Here is a 12,003-nt window from a genome sequence, read left to right on the forward strand (position 1 = left end):
GAAGAAGATGCTCAGGTATTATGCAGGCTGACTCTGTGACCTCCGTGTTCTTAGAGCTATAACCTCTCTGTTTTCCGGAAGGAGAAGGGGGTGGCTAAGTGTTGCCATCCAGAGTCTACAGAGAAAGGTGATGGAATCTTTGCCTTTTGAGACCCTCCCTTTAGGTCTAACATTTGCTCTCCGTGGCTTCAGAGTTCCTTTCTTTGTGTTTCCTTGGCAGGCCCTAATCTGTTTCTCTTGTCATCCACAGTGGCATAGATGTTCACTATGCGGTTACCTTCAATGGGGAGGCTATCAGCAATACCACCTGGGACCTAATTAGCCTACATTCCAACAAGGTGGAAAACCATGGTCTTGTAGAATTGGATGATAAGCCCACCGCTGTGTACGCAATTAGTAACTTCAGAGATTATATTGCTGAGACACTGCACCAGAATTTTTTGCTGGGGAGCTCTTCTTTGAATCCAGATCCTGACTCCCTTCAGCTTATCAATGGTAAGTTGTATAACCATTAAGTCTTTGTATAGTTTTAGTTTCTTTTGCAGTATATTCTCATAAAACGAAATTCCCCATATATATATATATATTGTTCTTAGCACTCTCTAGGCTGCATCAGACAGAAACCATCCTGATATTAACGGTGCTTTAGCTTTATTTACAGATAGTTCATATTTTTCTTTCCCTGTTTTAGTTCATAGTCACTAAGCTAATGACTATTAGCCATGCACCTAATTTGGGTAGATTAATCAGGGGTTTCTGGTGAATGAATGGCATGAGGATTAAGATGCAATAGGCAAAGTGAGGCTGTTTAGGAACCTAAATCGATAAACAGCATGCTGCTGCTGCTGCTGCTGCTAAGTCACTTCAGTCGTGTCCGACTCTGTGTGACCCCATAGACGGCAGCCCACCAGGCTCCCCCGTCCCTGGGATTCTCCAGGCAAGATCACTGGAGTGGGTTGCCATTTCCTTCTCCAATGCATGCAACTGAAAAGTGAAAGTGAAGTTGCTCAGTCGTGTCCGACTCTTAGCGACCCCATGGACTGCAGCCTACAGACAGCATAGTGAGGTCTTATCTTTATGTGGAGCCTTGTATGGAGCTACCTCCTAGAAGGTGTCCTAGAAAGAAGTCAGTAACTCTCAGCACGCTTCACAAAAGCTTTAGGATTTCCAGCACACACTCGTTCAGGTGCTTCGCCTTTCAGTAGATGTACATTTCCGTTGCTCAGAATTTTGTTCCTAAAACCCATTTCTGTTGTCACGCAGCTTCAGAGTTCTGAATGGCTGCAGCTTCCTAGGTAACTTGGCCATCATGAAAAGATATATTCATCTTTGATTTCGTGCTACTGGTTTTCCATAGAAGACAAGTTAACTGAACACACAGTCGAGAAAAAGTTTCGGAAAGTACTTATTTTCCAAAAATAAAGTTTGACTTTTGATTGATCCCTTTACGTCAGTGCAGTGAAAAGTGAAAGTGAAGTCACTCAGTCGTGTCTGACTCTTTGCGACCCCATGGCCTATAGCCTGCCAGGCTCCTTGGTCCATGGGATTTTCCAGGCAAAAGTCCTGGAGTGGGGTGCCATTTCCTTCTCCAGGGGATCTTCCCGACCCAGGTGTCAGTGCAGTAGAAACAGGTAAATACAGAGAGATTTTGCTTCTATTTTTGGTGTATACACCAGATCACCTTTCTCACAATCCCTTCCTTTTAATTTTTATTGATTCCTTCTCTCCTCCAGGAAAAATCATTCTATTTTTGTCTGTGTTCACATACATTATATAAATGCCTCTCATATTGTTTTGTTTATCTCTCTGACACAGGGAACACTTCCACAAAAGAAACTTGGCTTTATTAATGTTCATAGCCTCAATATCATCAAAGTCTATAGTAACTAGTGAGGATACAGTAAATCTTACTGAGTTGAATTATATAATCTACTCTCTTAACTTTGTGACTCTTTAGTATTGGTATAGTGATAAACTCTCTGGTGTCTTACCTTGTTTTTCAAAGGTACTTTCTGCCAAAAAGGAAATAGTTTGCTGCCAAAGAGGAAATCGTTTTGCATAATTTTCTCCATTTTTGGCATCACCCAAATGAATTGGAATTTCAATTCAACTTTCTTATTAAAATTAAAACAAATCAATTTTAGAACAGTTACTTCATGGGAATCTTGAAAAGAGTAAAAAATGCTTGAGAAAGGAAAGAAAATAAGAGTGTTCAAAATGTAACAATGGGAAGAATATTTATCTTGGAGTCTTATAATTTAGATAGATGGTGCTAATATAAGTAAAATATTTGAGTAAAGTATCAAGCGTTTTCTAGGCAAGATCTTTCCATTTGTTCTACACAAATCTTAAGCTTATAAAAAGGAAGAACTTAATTGTCTCTGAACCTTAAACACAGTAGTGTCTCAACTAAAAATTTCTTTAATGTTATTCTTTCTTTAGTGAGAGGGGTTTTACTTCCCCAAAGTGAAGACCAAGTTTGGAACACTCAAAGTTCAAGTCTTCAGCAAGCCCTACCGTCTATTCTGGTAAGCATGTTTCTGTGTTTTATGCCTGGAACCAGGCTCTAAAACTTCTCTTCTTTGTACACCTACCTGCTTACTTTGGCATCATGGATTTCCCAAGCTGTTCCTATTTCAAATATTTTCTTACATCATCCTTGGAACATTATTCATAGTTGTCAACTCATGGACCAAACCGCAGATAATTTAAGACTTCTGCAGTGGTTAAACGAAGTCCATACATTTGGCATTGCCAAAGTCCACAAATGGTAGAAAGCTTATTTGTGGTTCATACTTGTTTGGTGATAATTAAACTGCAAGTATCTACTGAGTTGTTCTCTAAAAGTTACCCAGAAATATAAATTTGATGTACATAGGTACAGACTATAGATTTTTGTTACAGGGACTGTATTGAAGAAAACATTTATAGATTCCAAAGTCTACAGAACAGTGTGCCTAAGGAAAAGAGAGAAAGAAGAGTAAAAATAGTGCCTGGTTGACAAATGACAAATATTGCCTGGGACTCTAAATCAGCCTCCCTTTATCCTGGGCAGAAAACATTCCCATTTGCACAGAAACAGCATGGAATGAACTTTTCTTTCTGTCCCTACCCCTCAACTCCCCTGGGCACACTTCTGTCCCTTCAAACCTCCACTTGCCATGACACCTACCCAGAAGCAACCAGTCAAAAAGAAAGTAGCTTCCTGCAGTGTCAGGGGAACAACATCCAGAATACCACTAAAGACCAAACTGTCTACAGCGATTCCAGGATCTTCTGTTATCACATAGTTGCATGGACATTTCCTTCTACATTCCCCACTCTTTCTACCCTCTCGAGACTTCTTTTCTATCTCATATGGCAGAAAAGAAACTAATGTTAAATTGACTTCAAATATCTGTTTCTTGGCTTTCATCCAGCAGTGGAAATTTAGAAAGTCTGCCTCAAACTGGCTTAACCATCAATATGAGCAGCCATTGCTTCTGCTCAGGTGTAGAGAAGAGAAACTCAGTCTTGAAATGTGGAGTCACTGGAAATACTCTTTTCACCAGCTTCCATGATGGAGAAAAACAGTTAGAGGGAGATTGACATCAGAGATTACATTCGTTTGGTGTTTGTTTATTCATCCACTTACTCATTCAAGTATATTTATTTTGTCCTTTTCATGTGCCAAGTGCTGGGGAGACTCAGAGGAATAAGGTGTGGTCTTGCCTACAAGAGGTGGTTTCCAGTCTGGCGGTGGTAGACAGGCTTGTACACAAAGAAGGCGGTGCTGTCATCGGAGTTCATTCAGGGTGTGGCGGCGGGGAGTGGTCATCCCCTGCAAACACTTGCCTCCAGCCTCTGTTCCCTCGGATCGCTTCCTGGTCAGGGCTTCTGTCACCACAGATCTGTGATGATCACTCAGAATGATGTAAAGACACACATTTTATATAAGCCAGGGTTTGCAACCTGGAGGTAAGCTGACTAGATCCAGCTATAGGTGTGTGCTTTGGGGCTATTTTTTTTTTAAGCCAGTTTTTAAAAATTAGGAGATTTATTGCATAAAAATGCAGATTTTCAGCTTCTTTTGAAAACCAGAAGATCTGATATCATTGTTTACGTTTTCCATTGCAAGAAGTGGCTGGAGCTTGGTTGAAAGAGGCTGCCCGTTTAGTTATGGCAGACACTGACTAACTGTACTCATTTGTTATTTATGTTGCTTGTTCTGTGGTTCTATGTGCATTTAAGCCAACTCCTTGGTTTTTCAGTGTGAGGAGATGTTGGAATGTTAACGGGTGATAATAAGACATGAAAGAAAAATATGATTAATTAGAAGTGTCTGGTTATTGCTTCTCCCCTTCCTCCGCCTCCTTCCTCTCTGTCCTATCTAATAGAAGTGAGGTTTTTTTTTTTTGTTTTTTTTTAACCAGGATTTATTTTTAGAAATTATTTTAGAGGTAGTAATTTGGGGATATTGAGTTTGACACCTTTTGGCCTTCTGATTTGGAAAATCACTTGTTGCACAGTATGCTTCCTATAGCACTTAGCAAGCTTTTCAGTTGGCATTAGCAGAACTGAACCTGGCCAGTATCATATTGAACTTGTTGATATACTACATTGAGCTAAAAGAAGAATTCAGGAGTTGAATTTGTTACTATGGGAACATCTATTCATATAAAAATAAATGAAGTGCTATTCCTGGCATGTATGTGTTTACCTTTCAAAATTTATGAGCAAGCTTCATTGCCATGCCGTTTTTTTTTTAGGGGGTACTTGTTTGGAATAGATAGTCTTCTTTCTTTATTTAAAGAATCAAGTTGTTTTACTTCACATTTTATGTTGCTTACCTGTGGCTTAACTTTCATTACAGAATTGTTTATTGTTTTAATTTTTATAAAATGAAAAGGAATTTAGTTTACAGGTGTATTGAAATCATGTATGTTGCTTGAGGATTTCTTTTTCATTGAGGCTTCAACTACCTTTCCTAATGTGTGTCAGGTCATAGGCTCTGTCTGATAAAACTCAAATTCTTAAGTATAGGTCGAGGAGGTTAGTCATCTCTCCCAGAATTTTGAAAAAATGCACACCTAGAATTACAACAGTATAAATGTACCTGACTCAACTGGAAGCACAGGTGACTTTAACACATTTCTGGAAGGGGTTTTAGATAACTAAGAGGAAAACAAGTGAATTCTCTGGTATGGTATGATTCTCATGATCATAACAACTTTTTTGAGGGACAGAACTTAATATTGACTAAATGGCTTTCTTACTTAAAATTGAATTACATATATAATTTTAGGATAATAGAAAAAAATGAGAAAGGAAGAAACTTGCCCTTACATACAGATAGCTTCTGTATTCCCCATAGCAGACATTTAAATGTTAGAAAATGGTCTTTCCTCCTTTCTCTGCTCTCTTTTCACCTGAGTCTTGGATCTGTGCGCACATGCCAGCCTGGATGAGAGCTGACCGCCAAGTCTGGAAGCTCTCGTTTCTCCTCTGGAAATCCTTTTGCCCTCTGGGTATATACACTTGTAGGTATTCTTCAACAAAACGTCCAATATGGTGAGTGAAGCCCAAGGACAGAATTCTAGTAACTCAGCATCTAGTTCAGATTTTTTTTCCTCCATTTTTTTGTGACTGTGGTTATTCCCCGTCTGTGAACCTCAGTTCCTTATTTTTAATAGGCCAGTTTTGACTAAATGATTCTTAAGAGTCTTTCTAGTTATAAAATTTGGTACTTTTATTATGTTCACATGTATGTGCATGCTCTACCCCGCTTCCTACCATAAGATTTTTGTAAACCAAAGGATGGCCTTATAAAGCACTGAACCTTTGGCAAAACAAAAGTTTCTATTTGTTTTACTTCTACGTTCTAGACTTCAATTTGTTTTCTTTTCATTTGTCTGGAATTGAACTCTGGAATTGCTGTCTCCATCTGGGCAGTTCTTTTTATTTCCCCTTTCTTGAAATATAATTGACATAGAACATTGTATAAATTTAAGGTGTACAATATGATGATTTGATGTATATTGTGAAGTACTTATCACAGTAGAGTTAACAACTCCATCACTTCACATACTTTTTTTTTTTTTTTTGGTGATAAGAACATTTAAGAGTTACTCTTTAGACAAATTTCAAGTTTATAACAGTACTGTTAATTATAGCCACCATGTTGTACATTAGATACCCAGAACTTATTCGTCTTATAGCTGCAAGTTTGTACTCTTTGACATCTCTCCATCTCCTCACCCCCAGTCCCTGGAAAACACCATTCTACAACTGTTTTTGAGTTTGACTTTCTCAGATTCTACATGTAAGTGGTATCATACAGTATTTGAGCTTTTCTTCTGATTGATTTCACTTAGCCTAATGCCCTCCAAGTCCATTCATGTTGTCACAAATGGCAGGACTTCTTTCTCCTTCATGGCCAGATATTATTCCATTGTATATATGTAGCACATCTTTATCCATATATCCACTGATGAACACAGGTTGTTTCCATATCTTACTATTCTGCATAATGCTGCAGTGAGCCTGAGAGTGCAGATAACTCTTTGACAGACTGATTTAGTTTCCTTCAGCCACATATCCAGAAGTGGGATTGCTGGATCACATGGTGGTTCTGTTTTTAATTTTTTTGCAGAAACTGTATACTGTTTTCTACATTGGCTGTACCTATTTACATTCTCACTAACAGTGCATGTGGGTCCCTTTTCCACACACCTTTGGCAGCACTTTTATCTTTTTTGAAAATAGCCATTCCAGCAGGTGTGAGATGACGCTTTGTGTGGTTTTGATTTGCATTTCCCTGTCAAAGGTGATCTTGAATATCTTCTCATGTAACTATGTGAATATTTCTTTCTGTTTTTCTCAGACCTGCTATGGATATACCTTCCCGGTGCTTCTTGCCCCCTCTTGCGGCAGATTCTTAGGCTTGTGTGCCCTCTTAACCCTGCAATGCACCGGGCTGAGTGATGGCGGTGCTCCTTTGGCTTTCCCAAGGGAAGTGCAGACACTAAAAGTTTGTTGTCTCCCTGGCCTGTAGATGCAGGCTGGCTTTCCATCCCTAGCTTGCTCTCTCTGCCGTGGGGAGGGCGTCCAAGGAACCAGCCCTGGGGTGGAGCAGGTGTGTGGGGGTGAGGCACACACAGTCCTGGAGATGCCCGTGGGCTGTGGAAGGGGGATCAATGGGCAAAGCGTTTTGGCATCTCATGGTGGAGTCCGTCACGCAGTGAGTGGGGTCTGTATCCCTTTAATAGGTTCAGAGTCCTGGCTGCCCTTCTCTCAGCCACTTCCCAGCCCCTAGTTGTGCATCTTACAACTCAGTACTCAGGACAGAGTGAGAAATACCCGGACCTGCACAGCTGGGGCGGCCAGAGACTGACTCACACGCTCTCGCTTTCCTCTGTGCAGAGATCTTGTGCAGAGAGGTGCTCTCTTGGCCCTGGGCTGTGTTGCCATGTGGGAAGGATGAGGTGGGTAGAGTGAAACTGTCTCGCTTACCCTCAGCAGTGTGTCTGAACTTGGAGTTAGTGGTGTTTTGGGAGCTGCTCTGTTGGACTCTTGGACTTCCACAAAGGTTGATTGTCCAAGTTATTGTTCTCCAGTGGCTCCCAGACTGTGTCCAAGAGGGGCTGGAGCCAGTTCATGGGCCACCTCAGGCCCACAGCCAGGACCGAAGTCTTTGTGCTTATAACCCAATATGCCGGGTGGGCCAGACTCCTTCTGGGTCCCTTGGTGTACAGGGCTGAATCCCGCAGCTCCCGCAAAGGCACTTTTGTCCACAAAGGGTGCAAATTGCTATTGTTGAAAGGGGAGTATGAGTTGGGGATGTCTTACTCATTCATCTTGCTGACATCACTCTGGCTCATTTTTGAGGACCCAGAAAGTTTTAGACTCTCTAGTCAGAAATATAAGGCAACTTTATGTATCTGTCTGGTGCTAGGTTATATAGGAGCACCGTGTATGCATGTCAGTGATCACAAGTTACTTTCACTATATAGAGTTATGAAGTTATGAAGGTTAAATTTATTCTTGGTGATGACATACTATAAAATATTAAAATTTACTAGAAGAATGCCAGAAATATTTTCCCTGATTTAAATCATCTTTTTGGCCTTACTCATGAATCAAGTTTTGATATCCTCAGGTTCACTTCTGATGAGAGAATTCCCAAGAGGTAATTTCTTATCCTGAAATGATTCTTTTTTTTTTTTTTTAATTTATCATTTGCAGCAGTTACATATGGTATTTTGAGGATGGTTTTCCTCTTCCTTTGATATATGTTTTGCTTTTCTCTGTATATTCAGTTCATCAGACCTAGATCACTAGACTCCAGTTTAATGCTCAGATGTGTCTTTATCTAATTTCTATTTTTGACCAAGTCACATTGCCAAAAATATATACTAATATTGCACCATCCCTTTTCCATCACTTCGCTCTTTACTCTCCAGATTCTTTATTTCTAATTAAATTTTGCCAGAATGATATCATTTTTCGTTCACGTTGTTTTAATCCATTCTCTTCCTCCTTTTCTGGCCATTTGTATTTCATCGCAAATCTTGTAATCACCTTTTGACAAAAATGATGCAAACCTGTATGGATATTTAAAATACATTGCACTACAGAACATGGCTCAGTTAGGGTTTTGATAGAAGCAGAACCCCTGGATAGTAGTGTGAGGTTGAGGGAATGAGAAAGGAAATCTCGAAGTGTGCCGAGACTAACAGCAGTGAGAAGCCATTCCCATCCATTGAGTTTTAGGGCAGGAGGAGGAAATGCAGTTTCCAGAGCCCAGTGAGAGCGGAAGCTTCAGTTGCAGCGGGACGTAGCTACTGCACGATATACGGTGTGGGGACTTAGAGGAGAGAAACACCCTAACCTCTCACTCTCCCTGTTTTTTGATCTTCTGCTTCTGAACATGCAAACTCAAACAGAAGACAGCTCGTAAGGGAGCGGGGGTGAGGAAGTTATCAGCGAAGAGAAGGAGCTAGGGTTGTGACAGATAAAAATAATCAACAGGATGGCCCATTTAAACTAGGACCTAATTAAAAAGTGTGAACAGGGAAGGAAGTGTTGGTGTCAGAGTTCCACAAAAGAAAATTAGTTACTTGACTTAGTGCTTTTGGTTCAGAAATAGTGGATGAAACTGAGAGTATTTCTATGTATTCCCAATGATCTACTGTGCGTTTGTCACTAGAAGAAGTGATGAATTTGGACATGCTCAGTAATTTCTTGCCTCCTGTGTCCTCCTTTGTGATTGGGGGAGTGTGCTATCTAATGCTTCATCGTGTGGACCCTTGATGGAGAGACAAGGGAAAGTGTGTAAGCAAAGCATAAAAGACTAATTAGGTGATGTAACTGAGTTGAGTCCCTCCATAGCTTAGTAGGTTGAGTTAGTTCATGGCCATAGACTAAACTATAGTTAGCCACCTTAAAATTGTGTGCTTTTGTTTAAAAAGCATGTTAGGCTTGAGCGTATGTGCCAGTGAAAGTTCACCACCCCTGGCAAGAATCTCCTGGAGGAAGGGGGAAGGGATTCTATTCAGAGTTTCTTATTCTTAGTTTTCATGGACTTCATTTTGTTCATAGCTATTCCATGAATTCTAGTTTTCAGGCAGGTTTATTTATGCTTGTGGAAATTTTCCTTAAGTTTCCAGTTAATGAGAAAATATAATGATTCAACAACTAAAGAAATATCTTAGAAACCCAGGCTGGAATAATACAGTGGTCATGTGATGAGGCTCCATCCTTTACTGAGGAACCTTTAAGAGTGTAATACCATGTATTGGTCCCGCCCTTAGACCAGTTAAGTTAGGATCTCGGGGATGTGTGGCATGGGCATGGGTGTCTTTAGGAAATCTGCATGAGATTTTAATGCTATTTAGAGTAGAAAATGATTAATCTTTCCTATTTTTCTTTTTCAGTTTTCACCTAGGAAATATTTTATGCATTTCTTCTATGCATATGACACTTCTTGGGTTTTGTTATTCAGCATATATTGGAATATATAAACTCCTATCCAATGTCATGGCCATTTTACCTATTACCATCGTCATTAAACTTTTTTACATAGACTGGTCTTCACAGGATTAAATAATTAATATGTTCAAGGATTGTGTTTCTGTCCACTTTTCTATTCCTGAGTATGTGTTTAGTCGCTCAGTCGTGTCTGACTCTTTACAACCCCATGGGTTGTAGTCCTCCAGGCTCCTCTGTCCATGGGATTCTCCAAGCAAGAATAGTGGAGTAGGTTGCCATTCCCGTCTCCAGGCGATCTTCCCAACCCAGGGATCAAACCCAGGTCTCCTGTATTGCATGTGGATACTTTACTGCCTGAGCCACCAGCTAAATTTTAAGATACGATTAGTACTATGTTAGTAAAGGTGATACTATAATTCACAGATATTGCTATAATTTGCAGATATGGCTACTTATTTAAGGTAAGAGACCACATTTCACTTGGTGGCATTTCTTATAAAAATGAAAGACCTATAATTAATGTTTAATACCTTTCAGAACGTTGAATAAAATTACCGATTGTTCTTCCTGCTGTGAGCAACGTGCTTAGGCTTTTGACAACAAAGTAAAGATATTAGTAACTTCTGTGTATTTAAAACACAGTAATAAGATAGAGGGAAAGGAACCATCTAAAGCAAGAGAAATGCTTTATCCCACAAACTCACTTTGTTTGGGATCTTTTAAAGATGATATTTATTCCCACTTTTCAGGTGAGGTTCAAATGATACATGATTTTTCTCTAGATTTTCCAACTAGTAAGTGGTTGAATTGGGATTTAATTATAGATCTGTTTGCTTCTAGAGCCCATACCCCACCCCTTCCCCAATATTACATTGCCTTTTGTCCCTGTAAAATCTGGGAATGTAAATGGATGGATGATTATTTGAAGTTACTTGTATGTGTTTCTTTTATCTATGATATGATTTAGCCTCTTTTTGCCCCTCCAGGATAATACCCCTCAAGCTGAATGGCCCTCAGCAGATGAATCCACCATGAGCAGCATTTCACCACTTGGTTTCAGCTCTGGCCTTCCTTCAGCCACTGGCAGGGAACTCTGGTCAGAAACCCCTTTGGGTGATCTAGTGTCTACACCCAAGTTAGCCTTTCCCTCGAAGGCGAGCCTCAGTCCTTCCCCAGAGGTTTTAGACGTTAGCGGCTTGACTCTTCGTTCTGTCACCCCAGCAGTGCTTCAGACTGACCTGCCTGTGGCTTCTGAAGAAAGGACTTCTGGGTCTCACGCATTAGAAGATGGTAAGGAAGTTTATTCACTTTTCATAATTAATTGCGTCGGATGACAGAGATTTTGAAGAGAGCAAGAGGCTAGGATTAGAGGAAAGCATGGCCACATTCACTGAGAGGAAATGTCTTGGGAAAGTTGTGTAAGAAAGGGAGCAATTGACTTTAATGGGTTGGAATGGAGAGTCCAAATAGGTAAATAATAAGAAATGAATATCTTGGGTGAGATCACCTAATAGATACTTTGAAGGTCCTGTTAAAGGATATATAATTAAATTATATTACTATTTAAGAACTACTTGCTTGAATATTTTAGTAGTAAACAAACAGCTTCAAAGATTATGCTGGTATCTTTTAATAGGATTAATTTGGGGCCAGTAGAGACTTTTAGCTTGCATGAGGCTTGAGAAGGGGGAAGTCTGAACTAGGGAAGCTGTAGCAGAGATTAAGAAATGAAAGTCAAGTAGATGATTTAGATGTTGTGGCAGGAGAGGACAAATCAGTGAGACTCAGGGATAGAATATAGGTGAAAGAGGAAGATGAATAAAGATAAAAATAATGAGCCCAGGTCTTTGAACATTGGGTGAACCTGAAGAATGGTGGATAATAAACAGAACCAGGAAATGGGGATTCAATTTCCGAGGGAATTTTCTTCCTAAAATTTTACTAGAGTCAGTCTTGGTTGTCAGTATGGCTACCAGCAGTTCTCTGTTTTCATGGGGTTGAAAAAAAAACCCAAAGTGTTTGAAGATGAGTTAT

At 39.9% G+C, this 12,003-nt stretch overlaps 1 protein-coding gene across 1 annotated transcript in view; it reads left to right on the top strand.

Moving 5' to 3' along the window:
• The window catches only part of IMPG2 (interphotoreceptor matrix proteoglycan 2), a 73,521-nt gene that overhangs the window by 41,765 nt on the left and 19,753 nt on the right, over positions 1–12,003 (top strand). The window contains exons 10-12 of the mRNA XM_065913748.1: positions 251–495; positions 2,443–2,528; positions 10,956–11,259. Of these exons, the coding sequence (XP_065769820.1) occupies positions 251–495; positions 2,443–2,528; positions 10,956–11,259 (635 nt within the window). The remainder of the gene's footprint in view (positions 1–250; positions 496–2,442; positions 2,529–10,955; positions 11,260–12,003) is intronic.

Source organism: Muntiacus reevesi, chromosome 21 (genome assembly GCF_963930625.1).
Source record: "Muntiacus reevesi chromosome 21, mMunRee1.1, whole genome shotgun sequence".
NCBI classification, from domain to species: Eukaryota; Metazoa; Chordata; class Mammalia; order Artiodactyla; family Cervidae; genus Muntiacus; species Muntiacus reevesi.